The sequence below is a fragment of the Temnothorax longispinosus genome, chromosome 11 (assembly GCF_030848805.1).
Source record: "Temnothorax longispinosus isolate EJ_2023e chromosome 11, Tlon_JGU_v1, whole genome shotgun sequence".
Classification (NCBI taxonomy): domain Eukaryota; kingdom Metazoa; phylum Arthropoda; class Insecta; order Hymenoptera; family Formicidae; genus Temnothorax; species Temnothorax longispinosus.
The window spans coordinates 14,101,738-14,126,281 of record NC_092368.1 but is presented as its reverse complement, the minus strand read 5'-3'; the positions used below and the strand labels follow the sequence as shown (position 1 = coordinate 14,126,281).

Sequence of the window (24,544 nt, the reverse complement as noted above, 5' to 3'; positions counted from 1 at the left end):
TTTTAACATGATCTCGAGAGTTTTCTGGTTTAATTTGAGAATCGAGTAATTTGAGAAGAGCTGAAAGACCTACATTTCGACACCTCATTTCCGCGTTGTTGTTTATTTTCACGGTATAATACAAGCGCGTAATGCATTTCCCGATTATTCAGTATCGAATTGAAATTTTCCGAATCTTCTATCCTACTCCCTTTTCTCTCGACCGTCACGCTCTTTCCACACGCGCATGGGGATGCAGTTGGCCGCATTCGTACGTGCACATATATCGACTGAAACGACCGTGCGACGTCTGTTTCCGCATTTTAATACTTCGCGCGGATCAATTTGGTTAAAATGGTGCCCGTCGCTCGTCTGCTCGCTGTGCAACGCTTTTTACATTTTTATTCGTACTGTTAAAAGCCTATTTACATGTTATATTGCCAAATATTTTGTCAACGGCTTTTAGGATAGATCACGTTAGTGCAACCTAATTATTTTGTAAAATATGTCGAGAATTTATTGGACGTTCATAATTCTACATGATCAAATTTTAAAATTTTTAGATTTTTTCAAAATAAAATTAAAATCCTTGGATATTTAAGATCGTAAAGTGAAAGTGTTAGGCTTGAAGGCCTTTACATTGATTTTTAAAACTCATGTTTACACACAGATTTGTACTTGACACTTAAAAACATAATTGCTATTAAATGATTTAAATTATAACTCAAGACAGTCTATCTGTCAATATATATAAATATAATTAAATATCTTAAAAGGTATGTATATTTATGTACTATTAATAAAAAATAATTGTGATTGTTGATTTTATTATATCAAACCAATATGAATAGCATACTTTATATAAAAAAGAGAAATTTATAATAGAGCTTGTTTATATTTGTTTACATTGTTATTTATGTTGTTTTTCAAAAGAATATAAGATATTTCAATTTTGCTAATTATTATTATATTTACTACCTCAAAAAATTTGAAAGAGTAGCTAAAATTCTTAGTAATTAGTAAGTGTTGGCATTTTATGTTCATGGTACACACTATTTTTTACCATTATTATTTTAAATAACACTAATTGTAAGTAATAAATTCGAGAGTAATACATTTTGAAAGCAATAAATTGAAGAAATATTTTAATACCGAAGTCGATGGAGTAACTAATTTGTTTAATATTATAATTTGCTCTTGTAATAGCTGTGTGTGTATAGGAAGTTGTTTGACTGTTTTTTAAATTTATTTTCCGAGAGTAAATTCAACTTGGAATTACGATATTTCGGAAATATTTAATGCAAGGGACAGTTTGATATCAATATCGTTAATTTCTTATTTTTGGTCACTTTTATACGATTATAATAATTGGTATCGACGTATCCATATTATTCATAATTATTTTTAATATTTAATATGCCGATATTAATATTCGATCTTAGGTAATTTATATAACACACATCCGTATTTAGATATTGAAATTATGAAATATCATTGCTTGTTTACATGTTATAAATTCATTTACATATTATAATCATATTACGTTATTTCAATTTAGCTTTAAAATATACGGGAGTATTAAGTCTTTCTCTTGTAGTAGTTTATAAAATATCCTTATTTTCATAATACTGAAGCCGTGTAGTGATACGCGATGCCTCTCAAAGTTTGGGTCAATGGCAACAAGAGAGGCTGTAATTCAATATTGTTATCGGAAATATAAGGAGAATTCGAGGCTTCAAGGAAGGCTCCAATAGGAAGAAAATTCCTATATTGTTGATGTTTCTGTATTTTTTCTTGGTAAGTGAGTAAAAAAATAGCAAAGGCTTGGGGAATAAAAAGATCCTAAGAAAAAATTGAGCCTTAAAGATTTAAGGACAAAACCGAGGACAAAACGATTACGAAACTGAATATTCTAGGATATTATTAAGACACCTAAATTTTGCTTTGCAGTTAAAGTTATAGATTTTTATTTACGATAGATAAAAATGTTTGGACATAATCTTCGCTTCATAGAATTTATAATTGATAAATTGTTTCAACTTGCATTACAAATTTATGACCTCAAAAAGCGCCAGATGTTAATTGGAACATCGTATATAGAAGCGTGCTACACGTCTATACTAGGTGTATGATATAAAGACATCTCGTGCATTTTCACGTAAGCGACACACGAAGGCAGAACTAGCGCGGGACTAATTCCCAGAGACAAACACTTTAATTATAACCTTGCCACGTATCTACGTGTCGTCATATTATCGTATTAAATGCGGTCGTTGCCGTTTACCGCACCCTGCTATATTCCATTACTTTTGCATGGTACTATATTCAGGAAGCTGTAGAGACTTTGTGAGAAAACTCATTTGCCAAAAATATCGCTCTCTACACGGAATGCCCGATAATAAATGGTAAATTCATCTCTTACCAGATTTTAAAACTCATTTAAAAGAGCTATAGTAATATTGACTAATTTTTCTTGCATTAGAAAAAAGATTGTATTTTTTCTCGGTTAAACATTAAACATATGGTTTAGTCCTTAAAATTCGTACGAGACTCCGAACTTTTTGTAATCATGAATTTTTGATTTCATTTGTTTTGCAGATTTTGGAGTTTCCTTGTTTTACGAACTAATGATCTCTAACCAAACATTCTCCTCGAATCATTCTCCCGGATTCATTAAAACTTTCAGAATTAATTAAAAACAAAGTGTATGCGAATTAGTTAAAAACTATTACATTCACGCGTGCACACATGCACGCGCGCGTACACAAACACATACACACATCACACACATCCACATACGTATATATTTATATTTTTATATACATATACATGTACATATATGTGTATATATATATGTACTTTAAGCGCATGCAATTTTCTTCTAATTATTTGCTTTCCGTTGCTCCCCTACGCCATTTTACGCGGACAGTGGTAACGCTATTGTTGCGGCGCGATACTGGATTGATGGAAATAATGGTGTAGGAGGAAAACAAAGAGAGCACTGCCACGTCACTGTCGACCGCTATCAATTATTTTCAAATTACGAATTTCGCCGGCATATAGTACAATTGATTTATTCACGTCGTCGAGTACCGGCGCCATTTATTCGCCGATGCACTATAGCATCCATTTTATATGTTGCCATTTTTCTCGAGCCCTTTCATTGAAAATCGAACGAGGCATAAGATAAATAAATGAAGATTTACCAAATCTCTTGTTTTTCCATGAAAATGTGTCTCTAGTGCGACAAACCGTATATATTCGCACAAAGCTATTCATTTCCAATTCCATTTTTATTTTCATCGCTTATATAACTCACGATAGAAAGCTTTCCCGGATGTTTATTCATAAGGACATTCTTTTTCTTATTTTTTAATTTGCTCTTTCTATCTCTCTCACTTAGGTAATACGCAGCCATAAAGTTTTGTCCGTAGGTATATAGCTATAAAAATATAAAAAATGGGTATATAGGTATAAAAAGGCAAAAAATGTATATGTGCGATTATTGTTGCATGTTGCAGCGTACAGCCTGCGAAGAAATCGAAATGGTAGAGCTGTGTGGTAGCGGCCAAACATCTTCGGCCATGGGAGTAATGGGGATTGGCGCGATGGTGACCGCGGCGACGTCGTCGTCCTCCTCGTCGACCACCACGACCACGGGCGCCTCGTCCTCGGCATCGGGACGCGCCGGTATACTCGAGACCCAAGTGCGCGGCCAGTGGTATCGCGTGTTCGTCTCGTTGGAGGACGATTATCTCAGCATTTCGCTCGACGAGAGCTGCGAGACCGGTAACAACGCGACCCTGAACAACGGCAACATCAACAACAACAATGTGGACAGTCTGAACGATCCGGATGTGCCCGATTCGGTGGCCAATCAGAAGCGCATTGTTCGCGTCGTCAAAAGTGACAACAACGGTCTGGGAATTTCGATCAAGGGCGGCAAGGAGAACAAAATGCCGATTCTCATCTCGAAGATTTTCAAGGGCATGGCGGCGGACGCTACCGAGCAGCTTTACGTCGGCGACGCCATTCTGGCGGTGAACGGCGAGGATCTGCGCGAGGCCACGCACGACGAGGCGGTGAAGGCGCTGAAGAGAGCCGGCAAGATCGTCGAGCTAGAAGGTAGGCTGCTTAACTTGCTCTTAATGTCTCTTAATATAAGTATAAGAGAACGTAATTGCCGTTGAAATTGTCGAAAAGCGTCGCGATATTACTTCGGTATATGGCATCGTCGTCTATATTACACGCGGGCAACGTGTGCAGTTTGCATTACACAGGCAACTATATTACACGGGAAACATGCGATATACCAATTTCAGTCGTGACGCATTGTTCCTCGGTAACTTTGCGCACAAGTTTCATGGATCCGTACCTCGAGAAGATAGATGTACTGAGAGCGACACACAAAACATTCTTGACATATGCAGCATTAAATTCCGCGTCTTTATTCGCACTCTATTTGTGCCGTTTGTCATCTCTCGAGTACTTAGGAGAGGGTTAGAGGAAAACAACTGAAGAAAGAATGCATTTGTAAGCGGTACCTAGGGCTTTTAGTCGGATTGGTATGTCGTATGCAGTCGGCTCGAAGAAGAAGGTCGACTACTTTTTTTTCTTACATATGGTAGATCACTGCCCCTGCGTTCTTTGCACCTTTAGAAATAAAGAAGTCTGAAGATCAACGGAACTGCATGCCGTTTCAAAAATATATATTTTGAAAGTCTAATATGTTACGGATGTGTGTGAGATTGGGACGGAATATCCCCTTTAATTTTTTTGTACCTACTAACTTAGGACTTAGGAAACACTATATATTTTTTCAAAGTTCTTTGATTAAAAAAACGCCCTCGATTTTAATAGGCTCATTACATCAAAATAAAATTTAGTCATCGAAAAAATTCGCGAAACGGATCTGTAATCGGTTTCTTTTTTATTTGTTCGTAGATTCTTGGAGTAAAATGTATAATTTTGGAGAAATTTTGATCCTTAATTTTTTTCCCCTTATTTTTGTGTCATTGAGAAATCGAACAATCGTTCTCACCAATCCATGATTCCTTCTATCTCGCGTTCCGCATCGATCACAAATTGAAAAACAAATAAGATTTGAATATGCAACACTGCGGAGATAATGCGCATTATTTGGCATCTCGCGCGCGCTTTCTCTCCGACCTTTCATCGCACACGTCATTACTTTAACGTCCTCGTCTGCGACTGTCATTTGTTTCCGACTCTCCGCGGATCTGAGATAGGAATATGCACATTTTTCCGTACTTCACATTTAACATTCCTTTCCCGATACGACACGCCTCGAGTCCTTCAACGTCAAAGGCTATCATATTTTGCCGTGTGATTGCGTATATCGTTATTTTCTTGCGTCTCGAAAGCTAGAAAATGCCGCGACGGTCGTTACTGGGCTATTTCCAATCCGAAACTCCCTTTTCATCCGCACGCTCCCGCGCGTTTCGACCTACATCAGAAGGGCGCGACAAAAGAAATTCCGCCTTGACGAATGGGAGGGATTGCTGGTGGCGCGTACTTATACGTCTCCCGATCGAAAGAACCACTTACAGGATGCAACAAATAATGAAGCGCTTTCAATCCGGCGCTGAGTCTTGAGTTTCTTCTATGAAGAGGCACTTTTCGCTCCAATTTTATGCGGAATGTTTAATGAGAAATACTTGAGTTATTTCACGGAACTACTTTTGTGTTGGTAAAGCTCATTAAAAATTTCGTGTGCTGTAAAACTCAATATTATATGAATTAATTACCGAAGAAAAATGTAAATTCTTATACGAATGCACAAGAACCTTTTTGGCGATCCCAGCGATTCTGGAAAATTTCGACAAAGGAAACTTATATACAAAATTAATGGTATATATTGGAAAATATTTTTTTTTTAATCTGTACGAATTATTGAAAAATTACATGTACAAACTTTGGAATGGTGTTGGAAATGAGAGAGAAGAAGTTTGGTCCTCTAGTCAAATTCTTATTAAAACCCTATTAAAACAAACTTGAGCAACAAATAAAAAAATCCGCATAAATAATATTTATATGTAATATAACAATAAAAGCGAATATAATAAGCCGACAATATTATATAAAACAACGAATGTAATGGATATATAATTTTATTTGGCGGAATACGTGTTCATATACGGAGTTACGACGACTAAATGGGAAGTCGGATCGTGTGTTCACGCGAAATTCGCAATTAGGTGCGAAAGTCATGATGACGCTCTTACGATACGATCTTTCGCAAGGCACAATGCCCAAGTTCGCGTGACTTTTCAGCAATGGTTATCTGTTCGCTGCTCAATAATTTCCGCGCTGGATATCTAGGAAATTATGTCTGTGAAATATCGCATGTCCTTGATTAGGTCTCATCGTGAATCGCTCAACTATACGCGCAACCATGTATAACTACACGCGCGCGTGTACGTTATGTTTGCGTAATAGTCGCCCACGTATGAGGGAATTATCGCTCTTGGCACGCGCGTTACACGAGATAAAATAACGTGTCTTTTATGTATGAATTACTGTAATAAACCACTTTTTTTCTCTAACGCACATTTTAATGCGACAAATAACGTGCGTAACGTGTCACGACCGGAAGTGACGCGCGAGAATCTGTCGTTGGCGCGGTAACGTTTTTGTATTTACGATTTTTATAAAATCCGGAAAAATGTTCACTATAAAAGTCCCGACGTGGAAAATTCAATACAATTTTCGACTAAAATTCTCGGAACAATTGAAATTAATTCTAATATAACCGAATTTAAATCACCACTAAAATGTTACAGGCAACTTGTTAAATAAAATATATAATAAAAGACTGTCAAGAGGTAGACCTGTAACGCTTAATGAAAGTAAGAATATAAAAATTATTGATATATTGTAGGGAATATTTTACAAGCTATTGAAGGCGATATTTTCTAATATAAAAGTGCCAGCAGGTATTTATTCTATTTGTTTTATGATTCCCTCGGAACCTATATTCACGTTACGACTTTCTTCTATAAACTATGCATATGACATTTCATGTTATGGCGCACGGAGGTAAGACATATCAGCCACTGAAATAAGACGTCCTATATCTTTCGTTGCACTGTATAAAGTGTATAATATTCCAGAATTGCATCCTTTTATTTAGCATAAACTCTTTAACATAAGATGTGGGTGTGTGTATAAAAACGAAGTGATGGATTTGCTCATCGACGTTTTATAACGGATATATTAGTGCTTTGCATTTCTTATTAATTTGTTGTTGGAAAAACTTCTTCCTTATAATTGGTATAATTTTATAATTTTCATAATTGATGTATCTATATTGTAAAATATTGATTTTTAAAGGAGTTACCGAGTATAACAAAAATTTCTGATGTTAGTAGGTTTCTATCTCCGTATGACTATCACTCTTTTATTTTAAACGATGAAGTTTCGAAGTTCACTGAAACTATAGATTTATCTTCTTTAGCTGTTCTCGTCATAAGATCGCATAACGATTCATAGGCGAGTCAGTGAAGAGAGGATGTACGCGGGCTATATATATGTGCGAGACTCCCGATTAATATTGGAGAAGTACCTATATATAGATATCGGTATTTTAGTAATATTTCCTAAGTAAACACAAAAAATTGAAGGGAATATTCCGTGGCTTATTTTAGCAAGAAAAGGTCCTATAAACATGTTCTAAACTGCTTCGTTTTCAAAATATAAGGTGTCAAAATTGTGAAAAAAATATGAAAATTTCGAAAATCTGGAAAACGTTTGAAGATATTTTATTCAAATTTGGTATGCGTACATGTGGTATTAAGAACCATTTTTCAGTATCGATAAAACATTTTTAGATCCACCCCGGCGTGCGTCTTTGACACCTATATTTTGAAAACGAAGAACAGTTTAGAGCATATGTTTATAGAATCTTTTCTTCCTAAAGTAAACCACGGAATATCCCTTTCAATTTTTTGTACTTATTTAGGAAACACCCTGTTTCCTATATAATAATTTACACCTCTAGGCATAGTATAAAAATTTGTGACAGTAATTGATAAAAACTGCTCAAAGATATTCTAATAGCAACGTGATGTTGATTAACACAAGTTATCTAATTACTAATTGTTGCTAGCAATTAATTAGCAATGGATGTATATTAGAGAACGCTTGTTTTACAACCTGCGCTAATAATTAGTTCATACCTCCTCGACACTAATTACATGGCAAACAAACGGCAATCTCACGCAACAATGGGTAGTCGATGGGTAGTTGTCGAAAAAGTGATTATGGAGTTATTATGTAATGCATAATGACAGTATATTCCCAATTGTTTAAAACTTTGATAAAGCGCTTATAGAAAGTTTCTGTGTGTGTGTGTGTGTGTGTGTGTGGTGTGTGTGTGTGTGTGTGTGTGTGTGTGTGTGTGTGTGTATGAGTGTGAATTACATATCATAGCGGCATATCAAAGGTCAATGTATCAAATCAATTTCTACATGATTTATATGTAGAATAGAGAGAATTTGTAGGATTTCAGTTTATATATAATTTTTATAAAAAACCAATAATCGCGCGTATAATAGAATTTACAGTTTACATTAATGTAGAAATTTACAAGGTTAATTTGACTGCAAACGTCAATGCTAGGTAAATAATTCTTTTGTTTGATTTTACACAATTAAATGGAACGTTTTCCTCATTTACTTTAGTCATTTTCAACCGCCTTTAATTAGCCTTTTTGTATTAATACAAAAAAATGGTTGTATTTGCATTTGGATTATTTTATCAAAATCTATAATACAATAATTTTACAAAAATAAATTGGCAACAAACTCTGAGACCAAAGGCAGAAACATCTGTGTATGCTCTCGTGTCTTAGCTGAGGATTTAAAGACTAACTTAAATTAAATAAAGAATAAGTTATATACTAGCTGAGTCATTTGGCGTACAGGGATCAGTGAAATTGCGTTAAGAAGAGATCCACTTTAAATGAATGAAAGAAAGATGAAGATTATATTGCATATAGTTTTCGAGCATCCTGCAGATATTTTGAACTTGATACTTAACGTGCCGGAATCAGGGATTCCGAGGATGTCTGTCGCATTTATCTGCCAGTGATCCGCCGTATCCCTTATCGCTACCGATCCACCGCATTGAAGGAGAACTCGAAGGCAGCCGCGACGCGACGTTACACGACTTCCGTCGAAGTCGGGTCAAAGGCGCCCTTTGGAGCATCCTTTCCCCCCGGCATCTCGCGACTGTCGACGAGAAAATTACAGGCGAGATACACTCACGCGACGGGAAACCGTAGCGGGAGGAAGGAAGAAAGGAAGGAAGAGACGCGAAAGCGGACGAGCGAGCGAGCGAGGTGCGCGCGGCGATGCCGTCGTTCCTCATGCGGATACGCCGTAAATCATGACGGAAGTACCGTAAAGGACGAAATGAAAGGCATGCGAGACACTGTGGAGCGATATATAAGACTCGTGAGGACGAGGAGCGCGCAGCTCGTGCCTTATATCCGAGTCAGTATAGCGTGTCAGTATATAGTGAGTGCTGTACTCGAGCCGCTCTCGTCGCGTCGGCTGAGATAAGTGCAAAGCCCGGGGTCCGAGAAGATCTGCCTTTCGGCAGATGTTTTCGCACTTGTGATTTTTATGACCTGCGCTTTGTTATTTTAATTTAATTTTTCGCGCCATTGCGTGTTCAATTTATGAAATCTCTATTTAACTTTATGTGCAATAAAGTGTTATTTGTACATGGATTAAAAATATTTATGTAAAGAATGACAGAATGCAATACAAACTATTTTTTTAATTGCAGAATGATGGAAAGACAGTTATTAACTTGTGGAAATTAGATAATATATATTATAGGCAGACAAAAAAAGTAAATATAAAAGTTGAACGTTTTACAGTCAAGCGAACGTGACAACAGTGATCAGGCGAAGCATGAATCGTTCCTATCGTGCGTAATTACTGTTAGACAGCTGCAATTGTAATACATAACGGCCAACCGGAAGATATCGCGTTTTTGTAATTACCACCGCGGAATCGCACGTTCGCTATTATTAAATGCAAAGTAACTTAGCTAGCGATGGCGGTGAACCTCGCGTACGATAATTGTTGAGAATTAATTTATATATAACGGAATATGGAAGCGACTTGAAATGCTTCCGCAATAAATTGGCCCGCAATAATTAGTAACGTGAACAAGTAATAATTTTTTTTTGAAACACTTTAACGATGTAAATTTTTTAGATACTGCCGGTTTATGAGTTAGCAGCTTTGCGTAAAATATTGGATTGGATCGGTGAATAAGTAATGCGGGGGGCACACATGCGTTTCCTGATGGAAAATTAAAATTTTATTAACCGATTAAAGATTTCTCCTTGTAAATTCGAAAGTTCCTGCAAGCTTATAATCTTCCGTGGAACGTTTGTTTTACTTTATTATCGTGCAGTTTAAGAACTTAAACCAATACGTTTTGTTTAATCTATAAATAAGGATCTGTATAGAAATAGAAAATATTTTAATTCAACGTTGAGATTCAGAAGAAGATTATTTTAAGACTATAATATTTTAAAATAGAGGGTTTAAAGTTTGGCCACAATAACTTATAGTTAAACACCCTATATAGTTAGTCATTCGTTCACGAGTTGTGTGTAAAAAATTGTGTTTGTACTCTATTCGCACATACTATCAATAAATTAATGTAAAAGTGTTATGATTATATGAATAATGATAAAAGTATTTAGAATATTAATATATTAATATATGTATGATTTAAAATAATAATAAAAGTATATCGGCACCAAACATAAGACTTTGCTTCGTCAGTAAATAACTAACAATAATGACTTTCTAATTTGACTTAACTGGCTATCTTTATCCAATATAATTTATATAACAAAAGTCGTTTTTGTTCGACCTAACTGGCCAAATAATTATAATTTATATAATCGTCACGACGACGTTTCGACCATTGATTTTCATCATATTGAATAAAAGTAGCCAGTTTGATCCAATTAAAGTCATTATTGTCACAAAAAATATTTCTACCGCGACATTGATTACGAACTTATAGTTGTTTTGTCAGCGTGTTAAATTTCATGGTGTTTTTAATCATCTTGGATACGAAAAATTGCGATAATTTTGAATTATACATATATACATAATATATAATCCTTTCATTTCGTGCGGCGGCTATTGACTCGAAGGCCATCACTGTCGCAGCGCGAGTCAGAGCACGAGCTCGCGTCACGATACATGATATATCATCGGAGATCCTCTATCTCCGCAATATAATGCAGTGGACTGCGTCACTTGCAGCCCCTTACAGCCCCTTGCAGCCCGTTGCAGTCCACTATCGGCCATCACGCTCTTCCGCGAGTGGGATTATCGTATTTCCGAATTCGTCACGTAAAATAACACCACGACTGTAATCGCGTCAACACTTAACATACCTACGCGACGACTGTTTTGCCACTGACTTGATATATATAGAGTTATAGAGTAATAGTATTAGGTATAGTATATTATAGTATATAGTTGTGTAATTATAGTATATAGAGTTATAAAGAACTTTGATTACATTTCTCCGTAATTTATATTAGAAAAGGATAGAATATAAAATGCAAAAAAATTAATCTGGATTCAATGGAAGTTTTATTGCACGTCATTTTCAAAAATCTAAATTAAAAATTATTTTTATTTTATTTTAATTGTATACGCAAATTAACCCTAGAAAGGTAATGTGGGATAATACGTTGCCCCACGCGAAATTCAAATTACGCCCCTGACTTAGGAAGGTTAGTTTTCATACTGAGACCCTAACCATAATTTAGTTTAGTCATCCGGCAGTTGACCTCCGTCATTAAGCGAGTGCGTTAGATCCGTGCAGCAGCTGTGACCGAAAAAGAAAATCGTTTGGGGTAACGTAGTACCCCTACTTAACCGTTATTTACGTTCGACTTTTATCACAGTAAAATATATTTCAGATTTTTTGTGAAAATTGGTAACAAAAAATTATACAATTTATAGCACTCCCCGGAAAATTCTATCCCTGTTTCATATATAATTCTTTAAGATTCCGTCAATTATTTCATTTTTGCTGTTCTTGCACAGCAACTGATTAAAACTTTGTAAAGTTTTTGTGGAGTTAATTTTACTGTTTCCATATACTTTTATAACTTTTGACTACCTTTCAAATAAATAATAATCGGCAGAATCTGTTTTACTTTCCATTTTTTGCGATTTTTTCCATCCGACAGTTTTTCGTCATTTCCTCTGCTTTAGACGTTCAAAGAAATATGTTTTTTTTAAGAAACGAAAAAGTCGCTTACATGCCCTTGAAGGTTGTCTATTCGTCTTTCAAAATCCGTCTGTGGTTCACCGCTACGTGTTGTCGTCATCGTCATCGTCGTCGTCGTCGTTGCACCGTCATCGTCCGTGTATCGTTTCCGCGGGTACGCGCACAGGGTGCCCCGGTCGACACGCTCATCGCCCCGCGAGCAACGTCGCGCGCCGCCATGGATCACATCGGCCTGCTGCTGCAGCACTCGCAATACGTATACGCGATCCCCGTGGGTATCGTGCTGGTATGCGCCATTCTCGTGTTCGCCTTCGGCTTCAAGAAGGCGGAGCAGCCGCCGCTCGCGCAGCTTTCCGCGAGCTCCGTTGGATTTTTTAAAATCGGTGAATTTTATGAAAAACTACAACATTTTTTATTAAAAAGTCATTTCAACCCAATTTTTGGTTCTTTGTTTTGTTTTTCGAGATTTTTTTACTGTTTTTTTTTTACTACCGCAAATTGATGACTACTATCGTCTTCCCTATTAAAGAACAAACAAAATTATCTATTAAAAAGTTGTCTAACAACAAATAGAAACATTATACACGCGGTACAAGTTTGGGGTAATTTAATACCCCGCTTGGCCTTTCACGTATGAGAAAATTCATATTACCTCTCTAGGGTTAATGTTACGCGTATATGTTGATATTTAAGAATTTGATGAATTATATTTTTATATTGATATATCGAGGAAACTGCTCTGACATATATTTTGTTTTTATAAATAAAAATGTTATCAATCCTATAAGTATAAGGAATTTGAATTGGCTATTTTCGACTTGTAAGTTTTAATACGAATATCGTTAAAGTAATTTGTACCAAAAAGTAATTTGTACAAATCTAAAGTTTAAACACGTTATCATCGTCATCTTTCCTGCCTGCAGGAAGCGCACAATCGTTATGATTGGGTTCGAAGGATTAAACGAATAAAACGCGCTACCATAAAGAGAGATACAGTTATGTATAAAAATAGCTAGAACAGCTACCGTCGATATTTCGGGTTTAATGGTCATGTGATTAATGCGGACTACAGGTATAGCGGGGACACCTAATTAATCAGCATCAGCAATCCGGCGTCTCAAAAGCATGAAACGCGGTGCAGAATCGCAGACGATTTTCCAACAGCGATCCGCGATTCCATTGTGTCTGGGCATCGAATTATCCCTGTGCGCCTGATAACCGCACGACACACAATGGCGGATGGAACAAAGAGCGTTTGGCTGCAGCGCGATCGACCAACTAAGCGACGCCGACATCCGAAAGAAAACGGTTCTCGCCGTAATGAGCTGCCCTATTCATTACTTAAATGTTTTACTTTATGTATTATGAACCTTGCGTGTCTGCTTGCGTGTCTGCGTGTGTAGAAAATATTTGTTAAGCACATACTATAATTATCCCGGATAATCCGGATATCCTGGGATAATTATGCAAGTTTAACTTCAGTGTTCTGAGCGGGATTTTTTTTTAAATGCATTACAATGTTGGTGCGGCAACAATACTGAAGCGGTTTTAATCTTAAGACACACAAGAGAGACACAAGAGAGTGGGTAATGGTAGAATTATCGATATCGAGAATAGTTAGTTGCATAGATTAATACGTACAAGGGGTGATCCTCTAAAGGGGGCTCCATCCCGGTAATCCGTCAAACGATCATTTCACTTGTTGTATGTTGCGCACTGTGCGCTTCGTTATCAATATTCATCACAGTGAAAAGCCGCTTTTAATATTCATATATCCTCTGATCGCGTCTCAACCAAAAGTAAAGTGATCGCGGTCGGTAAAACGATTAGATGGACGTTTGCGGTTATTCAAAGGAACAGGGATTATCGGAAGATAGAGGCAAACTTTTTTTAGTCACGGCGTCGTGTATAAAACTGAAAGGGAAATCAAAAAGGTCGAAAAGCAATAGTTTTTTTATAGGTTTTAATTTTTTCTTGCCAATTTGTTTGCTTTGATATTTTAAGTATATTTTAATTACATTTATACTTTATCTATGATCAAGAAGGAAATAAAGAAATTATATTATTTCCTTGAGTCAAAATTTATCTTAAATCGTATATCATAAATGATGAATGCACGTAAAATTTACGAAAAATTTTATTATTTGAATCAATTGGTGTAAAAAAAAACACATTGTTGTGCTTTGCAAAAAAATTGTGTAATTTCTAATATGCAACTTCATGTCACTTTTGCAAAGGAACAATGTATTTTCTTTACACTATTTAAAGTAGGGCATTTAAAATGGAACACCTTGTATAGGATTAATTCTTATTTTTTAATTTTCTTGATTGACACGCAGTCACTTTTTAATCCTTCAAATTCGCATTTAAGTTTTTATGTGTATAGCCAATTTCTTCTCTTCTTAATACCTTAATATATAACTAGGAATTTCTTTTTGTCTGTACTAACTGTTTGTAATTTTGAACATATTTTATGTACATATTCGTATGTATAGGTACATTTAAAAGTGAGGATTTTTATACATGAACAAGCATGATTCAGGCATCATTGTGAATTGTTCTGTTGCAAAATATTATTATCCATGCGTATAAAACTCAATTTAGATTTTAACTGTCTTTTATTTAACTCAGTTTTAGGTTGAATCTTTTTAAATTCGATCTGAATCTTTCGATCGAATCTTTTAATTCGTTTTTTATTGGATCGAGATATGTGAGAAGGTTATCGATATCGAAATGTATTTTTCAAATATGTTGTGGATGGCTTTTGATGGAAGAGAGATAAAAGATGAAAAGGACGATGGAAAGATAGAAGTTTAGAAAGAAACTCAAAGATTTCAATGCATCCGAGCGCGAGAATCGCATCGCGTTCGCGTAGCGCCCGCCTTTCATCTCTCGACGATTGCGTACGACAGGTGATGTAAAATCGAGCTGCGTTTCAATTGGCCTTTGAAGTTCGCGCTTTTTAATTGCCGAATGCCAAACGCTCCTGCTTTAATTAGAGAACTCCCACCTGGTTAGGCGGGATGAAAAACAAACTTTAGCAGCGCGGCGCTGCAAACCTCGTCTCTCTTACGCCGCATCCTCATTTCTCTTCGCTCTCACCGTCTGCGTCGCGTCGCCGCCGCCGGTTTTCGAGAATGTTCTACAACCAATAATTTTGCAGTTTGGCTTGTTAACGGCGTGAGAGGGAAAATATTCAATGACCCGAATTAGCCAGACATGGAGTAAGATAAGCAAAAAAAATATAATAGCGAGTATTCTTGAAACGAATCCGAATATACATTGTTGTTCAGAAAGCAAATTTTTAATGTTGTGCATATTGTATCTTTTTAAAGGGAAATTCTAAACATTAATATTAACATGTTTAATGTCGAGTCTCTTTCATGAGGTTATTTATAAATTATATGTAATTACAGAATATCTGCTTAGAAAGTTTTTGGCGCATAATTCTTAAATTAAAAAGAGGATGTAGAGGTATTTTAGCTTAAACACTTGTTTGTTCTGTTTAAAAAGATCTTTGTAGAAAATTAGCTTTTGAAAATAAAACAATATCTTTCGAGTTTTTATTTGAAATACTGAAATTCTTAAAAATATCAAAAATTGATAAATGACATATATTATTGTATTTTTATGACATATAATGTTTGATTATTAGTAAAGCATTATTTTTTATTTAACAGACCTCAAAGACTGATGGTTTAATCGAGTCCTGGTCGACGGAAATCATTATGTATGAGTATTGTTTTACCAAATCAAAAGCCAAGTCTTGGTTAAGTCATACCCTGTAAGACTTGCAGGATTAAGAGCGTGAGTATCCAGGAATTCAAGAGCAAACCAAAGCTCGGAGATCCTGGAGTACCTTGAATAGTCCGATGAAATTGTGTCGTAATCAAGCACGAGCGGACGTAAGTTTAAGCAAAAGCTAGGCTGACTCTACAGCTGTAAGCTGTGGACTTAGGTCGGCTAACTCTTTGTCGCGACAAATGCCTGCAATTGGTGCAAACTTATTATTTTGATGAGTAAATCCTACTATTTTTTTTATTATTTCGCGTTGTACACGCGTTTCGACGGTTTTGAAAGTGCACCTGACAGGATGCTTGTATAGATGTGAGAGTCCGTATCTGGACTCAAATTGATACGCAAATAAAACTTTTAATAAAATTCATTAAAAGTATTAAATTTTCATTATTAAATTCAGAGTATTAAATTCAAAGTATTATTTTTTTTTAATTTAATACTATTTCTATACAATTTAATTCGATGCAATTTGATCAGTTTTGGACGAAGACGCTTTTAATGTTTTTGTTTTAAACACAGGTGTTGATTTACGAGATAATACCTCAGCGCAAAAATACGTATGGCGTTAGGTGTGTTGTACAACATATGTACATGTAATAAAAATTTGTCCAAATAAAATCTTGTTCCACTCTTGTTGACCTGTAGGTATATTAATCTACACTTTTTGTAGGAGAATGGGGAGAAAATCTGATATTTAAAAATTACAAAGACAGTATTCTTCAATTTTTCTCAATTTTTTTTTCTTAAAAAATGCATTAATTTTTATCTTTAGATTTTTGGTTACTTGACTATTGCATCCTTGAATTCCCTGATTTTTGGATTTATGAGGTTTTAAAAACTTATAATTTCTTTGTTTTTTCTTTAAACGCTTAGGTCATTTAATCCTTAAATTTTTCAAGTTTTTTGTTTCATTTTATCCTTAAGCGTATTAAATAAGGATTAAATCTATTAAAGTTTTAACATGGATGCCATCCCCAACTCATTCGATAGATAATAATACTTGTTATCGCCGTCCGTTGTTAGTTACGTCGGTCTTTACGTAATGAATTAATTAATCATGGTTGATTTAATTAACACGAAACTGATGGCGGGCGGTGCAGATACGCGAGCAAAATGCGAGTTGCCATGGTGCAACGGGAAAATTCAATAATTGAATGCATTTTATGATAGATCGATGCGCACCTGATGTACGGCAGTAATTTTATTGCAAGTTCCATGGTTTAATTATTGAATCTTGCGATTAGTCGCTCCTCAGTCGGTCTCAGATATCTCTTATTAAAATAAGGGTTGCGCATACGTGTCATCGCTATACCTCGAAATCGATAACCCCGTTACCGCATGCTGCGTGACGGCTTTATCGGAATATAGGAATTTTTCGCTTGCATGCAATTCGTGCCAATTGCACACGGGCGATGCACATAAGCGTCGCGGCCGATTGATTGACCGATGCATCATTCAACGGGACATAAGTGGCGCTTCCATGCTTCAAGATTCCACGCATGTGCTCGAAACGAAAGACGACCGACAGGCAGGTCGTTATGAAGAATTCATACGTGCTCCGTTTTTAGAAGCTTGTACATAAGTTAAATGACGGCGTTAGGGTGGAAATCTACTTTCTTGTGTTAGTTGCAAACGATCTATAGCTTTTGTTGTTGATACTGTTGTTGGTGGATATAATATTGATTTTCAAAATTTACAAGCTTAAAAAGTCGTAATGGAGATGTGTGCAATATGATGTAAGAAATAAATTGCACATAACGCCAAACGTATTTCGGTTTACTTCGAGCTTTTTTCGATATTTGATAAGTAATTGAATAATAATTCAATTTTTTGCCTTTTTTTATTCCTTTCTTTTTTCTTTAGAAAAAAAACATGGTTGCATAAAATATCGGAAGCCGAAAACAATTTAGAAAGATTTGAATCAATAGTACTGTAAGAGATTTTAGCAAGTGGGAATAAAACAAGGGACTCTCGATATTGAAATTAATAAGTAACGAATAGTAAAAGGGCTTTGAGAGTATACTATTGACAATGTGTTAATGTTATATCTCAATCTTTAATAATTACATAATTATACATCGGACGTTTGGGGTTTGAGCCATCATCAGCGATGCGGTAACAGTTGAAATCAAAATAATCTTACATTCTCTGGCGAAAAATAAGCGAGTACTTCAAGATTTGGTGGTCTAAAAAGAGTGTTATTTTCTACGAAAAAATCCAGGTGAAACGCGACTAATGATCACAATTTATAATGTGATCGAAATAGAAATGACACTCAGAACTCGAATAACAAAAGAAGTGAAGTCACCCACCAGCTCAGAGAACGCGACGATGAGCATTGAAGCCGCGATAAAAAAACATCGAGAAGTCACACAATTTATATAAGTAGAGGTAGCGTTACAATTGAGGCAATGATGCACTCAAAGACAGTTATACAATGGGAATACCGAAACCAAATTCAACAAAATTTTAAGGTTACGAATAAAACGTTAAAATTTTAGACAATGAAAAAATTTTTATCGAAGCGGTTTTGAAATGGCACACATTCAACTTCAGAATAATGATTTTAATTCAGAAACAGACATTGAATACCTACACTGAAAAAAAAAATTTGCTTATTTTTAGTAAATATATTTACTAAAATTAGATTTACTTAATTTAAATAAATAATGTTAAATTGTAAAACTTATTAATTTGACTATAGTAAACTGAAGCATTAAAATCAGAAAATGTTTTCATCTTAAAACATTTACTTGAATCAAATTCAGGTTTACTATATTACAGTATAATAGTTATTGAAATACAGTAAATAAATTTTTAAAATACTAAATCCGAATCTTTTAATTTTAGAAATGGCATTTTAATAAATATTTGCTTAAATTCACGTTTCCAAAATTATAAAAATAATAAATAGTGTACTTTAAAAAAATAAATATTTTCTTTAGTGTAATTTATTACATTTGAGGAAACGTATACTGAAATAAAGTTAATATATTCGACAAAAAAGGAAAGGAATATTTTATTTGTAAGCATTTTTAACTCGACGGAATTCTATAAGTTCGTAACGACGCGCGACGCTGCTAGACGGCGTATGATGGGAAACGTTTCTCAAATTTAAAATATATCCAACTATAATATATAAGCAGACCCGCTGCGAGGCGAAAACCACAGAGTCCACTATCGTAAGTGGAAGAATCTCTCCTCTACAAGAGTATTTCTTGGCGTTTGGATGCCAATTTAGTATGTTTTAAAAAATTTTTAAAAAGTTTTTATTTCTAGGTAAAAATAATTTATAGAAAAATTATTTTCTTAAATTAAATAAATATTATTAGAAAATCGCTAACTTATAAAAAGTAAGATTCATATCTCTATAAATATTGACTATATATTGTACAAAATACTTCTTCAAGTTTATGAATTTTTTACTTAATAAGAAAATGCATTTTATTGAAAGTAATAAATATAATTAGAAAATTACTAATTAGTAAAAAATAAAAATTACATTTCAATAACCATTGACTGTATTGCAGTAAATACTTGTTATAATTAATAAATTATTTTCTTTATTAAGGGAATTATGTTTTTTAAATAAGTAAATAAGTTTCTTATTTAAAAAAATACGTTCACAGTTGTATGCAAACTCGCCATTTATTAAAATTAAGGAAATTTTCTTTTTTTTTAGTAATTTTTTTTTTCAGTGTACACCCTACACCATGCATATACATTTCAATTTTAAGCAAATTGTGAACTTTTCGGCCCATTATGATCACTTTTTCTATATCGGTAGTTTTTAGATTGTTACTTTTTGATTTAATTATATTTTAAAACATTTATTTATTATTTTATCCGTGACCTCAACATTTCATTGAATTTGGTTTCGGTATTTTTTTTATCAATTTTAAATTCCTTCTAATTTTAACCATTCACCTACCATATACCGTTCAATTATTGAATAGTGAGATTTGGTTATTTGTCGCTTCCTGCAGACTTCAGTCACTGTTTGACAGCTGGCCAGGGCAGTTGTCATTTAAAATCATGACTGTCTTTGAGTGTATTATTATTTCAATTGGCGACTATCTTACTATACTACGACTATCTTTACTTACAAATTGCGTTACTTTTTAACTGTTACTGTTTTTTTAACCATTTTATTTTCGCGTTCTCTGATATGATAAGTGAGTGACTTCTTTTGTCATCTGAGTGTCATTCCTATTTCAATCGCATTATAAATTATGATCATTAGCCAAGCTTTACTTGGATTTTCTCGCAAAAAAATAAATTTTTTTATAGATCACTAAAATGAAGTATACAGGATGTTCTAAAAAAGGGGGGGCCAAAATTTAGGGAGATATTCTTCACACCTAAAGGATGAAAAAATGTTATATGAACATGGGTGTGGAAACGCTTTATTCAGGAGTTGTGTTGAAAATACTGTTGACTGTATTACTTACACAAGAAACAATTGAAGATTAATCATTGTGGACGACAATCGTTTAATCAGTAGGTTTATTTACATTTGTTTTTAAAGTGACCTTGAGTTGCCTGGAAAATAAGGTCATTACCTCATTTAGCCGTAACGTCGCATACTCAGAAAAGAAGCCAGGCAGAAATAAAAAGCGTTTCCGCACCCCTATTTATATAACATTTCTTCATCCTTTAGGTGTGAGAAATATCTCCCTAAATTTTGGCTCCCCTTTTTTAGAACACCCTGTATATACCCAGCCAGAAATGACCGTCTATAGACGTCGATAGACGTCGATTTGATGGGTTATTTCTCGCTGGGTACTCGGTTATTTCTTGCCGGAGAACGTGAGATTATTTTAATTGTTACCGCATCACTGATGATTCGACTCAAAGCAGAGCCGAAATGTTTAATGTGTAATTAAATATCCTAATATATATTATTAAATATTGATACCTACGTTAACTTACGCACCGTCAATCGCGTTATACTCTCAAAAGCCTTTTTATTTGCCAATTGTTAATTTTAGCAACTGACAGAGACGAAGAAATGACTAAAAGGTGATTGAATGAGTGAGAGAGGAAAGGGAGGAGGGGAAGAGAGAGAGAGAGAGAGAGGGGGGGATGGAAAGAGATAAAGAGATTCTCGACATGCCGAGTTTTCTCTCGACTCTTTGATCTTCCATCCCATACCTTTTGTTTTCCAACCGCGGTTGTCGCGTTCGAAATAAAAGACTTTAAATGCGGTCCGCACCCCCATGAAGGATAACTGTTTGGTCCCTACTCTCTCTTTCACTTTTTTGGTCTTTTCCTCTCTTTTTTTTTATCTCTTTGTCCTCTATATTTCGCCTAGCCTTTTATCGCCATTGTACTTTTACATCATCTGTGAAATACGGGAAATGCGTCTTTGTTTTTTTTGTAACGTTATGCATTGCGTTTTGTTTTTGTCCACATATAGATAAGGATTCGAAGCAGCAATGCGAATAATCGCATGGTTTTTTTTGTTACACGAAAAAGTGCGAATGATAAAAAAAACCTGCGATACTAGCAAAGGTGTGTTAGTTGCAAGAACAAATATCGATATTGTTCTATGGGGAACCGGATTTTTCTAGTTGATTTTATCGCAATTCTACATAAAATATTTGTACATTTTTATCGAGAAAATGAATATCAAAATAACCGACGAAGCTATTGACAAAAAATATTATTTGGTGATTTTTTTTGTAAGTGGGAAATTAATATATGATTAATTACAGATTGTGTTTTTGAGATTAAGAAACGATCTTTAACTAACAAATGTTGTGTTTCTTCATTCAATAAAGAATGAGTACGGTAAAGAAACTTAGTCTACTTGTGTAACATGTAACATTATTAGAAAAAAGTTTTTACATGGAAAGAAGGGTTTTACTGAAGTATCTAAAGATTTATTTAGATACAGTTCTGAAAGTAATTATGTTGGATCATCTAAATAATTATATCGAACGCTCGAACTGGAACGTCAAAACTTCTTGCAGCATTATCATCATGCTTGAACGTCTTACATAATTATTTCGATGGTCCAACATAATTATTTTCAGATCTGTATCTTACTTAATTTATATTTTAGCACAACCGTTCTTTTTGTGTGAATAATATTATTTTAACGTAGTGCAGTTGCACATGACAAATAATATACAAATTGATTTTTTAGAACAATGCTGTCAAATGTAATATAGAACAGTAAAATACGTGGACTAGTTGATAAAGGACTATTATGCTTATATCCACTGTACATCATTATAACGCAAACTATGCCAAACATACTACAGTTGTTAGATCTATATGTATATTCAACGAGTGCAAGTGCAAATATGAATATATTCCAACATAACTTGCAATTACTTTCTTTTTGCAATTTATTTATTATACTTTAAAAGATCCGTTTATAACAAAAATTAAATGTACTTAATTGTATAATAAACTTATTAAGGTGATTGGGCCATCAGAGCATGTTAAAGAAAAAAATCCGAATTAAATATATGTTATAAAAAAAACCTAAATACGCTTAAATTTGCAATTTTGAGAAGATCTGACGTCTAGTTTTTGAGATATTAAATCTCAAAGTTGGCATTTTTAACATAGGTTTTATGGAAAATTGTACCGAAAACATACATTTTTCGAGAATTTCACTCACTGTCTGTAAATTAACAAGTTCAAAAAACTGAAAATAACATTATTTGATTCTTCTAGCACTTGTTAAGTATAAGACAAAACGACGTTGACGTGTAATAAGGCCAAAAATTCAATCAAAAGTTGATGAATCGTCGCGTTTCTTGTCGGCCTTTCGATCAGCTGTACGCGACGTGAACATGTGGCAACGCCGCGCCGTGTAGTGTTTTCTTTCCACAGCACTATTCTTTTGCAAGCAAATCTCCCGTTATCGAAATTGTTTGTTACCTTCCATTATTTTTTAACATAAACACAATACATAATCTCACTCAAACACATGGCACTGGCATGATAGCTGCCTACAGCGAAGAGATGCAATGTCGCGACATTTTTCTTGTACGAATGTCAACTGAAGTCAAATCTTGAACTGTTTACATTTATCAGTAGATAAATTTATATGTAATCGAATGAAAAGTTACATTATAAAACCAGTAATTATACAAGTGTCTAGAATATATCCATAAAAATGGTTTTTCTTAAAATAAAATTTAGCTCTTATATTGACTCATATGGTACATGGCCCAATCACCTTAATACCGATTAATAATTACATAAATAATTAGTCCGACTTTTATGAAATGCTCAATCGGAATGACATATTTCGACATACGTTCTCCCTTTTCCTTCTCCCTTTCTCTATAATTGTAAACTGCGTACGCTAATTAATATTCGCATCTTGAGCGTTACCAATATTTTAACAGCGACTTTACTCGTTTTCCAATCCACACTCTTAAACTTCTGTGCACCCTCCACTTTTTTCAGTCCATTTCCCTCTCACCTGTCCCTACTTTTCTTCCTTAGCTCGAGCGTGTAAGCCTTTGTGGACCATGTTTTTGTTCTTTCTTTACGCCCCTCTCTTAAGCCAATAAGTCTTTCTTTGCTTCCACTGAGAATTTCCCGAGGTAAATTCTATCCAAGTCCTTGCCATTTTCGCTATTAATCTTGGTCGGGAAATTAATCGAGATCTGGAATAGCTGAAGCAATACGGCGGGGTGTCTTAAAGCTATTAGTGTTCTCTCAGCTACATATTCATACTTTAATGCTTTATATCTTTAAACTCGCTTTTATTTGTATATTTATATTATATGCAAAAAGTTTTCAAGTTTTTTTAAGACTTTAAGTATCAGAAAATATCAGTATATAATTTTTTCAAATAGCATTTTCTATAAAATTTCCCTTTTGTTTTTTCCTGATACTAACTGCTTTAGCTATTCATCAATCAATGATACGTACAATATCACTTTTCTAGGATTTAAAATCTTAAAGATTTATTTTGTATTATTGGAATATTAAAATTAGATGTGTTGTATATTACAATTTCTATTAACAATTCTCTTTTATTTGTAGAATATTTTTATAACATAGCTTATAAATTTTGTCAGGAGACTGATGTATTTCTTGTAAATGTGATTGTCTTGCAAATGTTAAAGTTATACAAACGACAAATTCGAGCATCTCATTAGACTTTACCGAGAATAGTTTGCATTTGACGTGGACAAAAATGATTTACGAACAGAAGAGGAATTATATCTCGAAGAGTTAAAAAAAAAAAAACTGGTAAACCACGAGTGAACAGCATCAAAATTGAATATTTGTTCTCCACTGAGTTTTTCCAGATTTTTCCTCCCCCTTCCCTCCCCGCGTTCTTCCCGGGTTGACTTTATTCCTTTTTTTGCTGCACAAAAGTCGATCAGATTTGTACACTCGGCCGATTGCCAAAAAGTAAGACAAACAACATACCAAGATTGAATTAAAATGGAATTGCCGGTGAATCAATGAGTAAACAAATCCATGC

General features: G+C 34.5%; 1 protein-coding gene across 5 annotated transcripts in view; it reads left to right on the top strand.

The window, feature by feature from the left end:
• Positions 1-24,544, top strand: part of Syn1 (Syntrophin-like 1) — a 227,897-nt gene that overhangs the window by 5,576 nt on the left and 197,777 nt on the right. For all 5 annotated transcript variants that reach the window (XM_071792661.1, XM_071792660.1, XM_071792659.1 and 2 more), the window contains one exon: positions 3,501-4,104. In XM_071792661.1, coding sequence (XP_071648762.1) covers positions 3,501-4,104 — 604 coding nt within the window. The remainder of the gene's footprint in view (positions 1-3,500; positions 4,105-24,544) is intronic.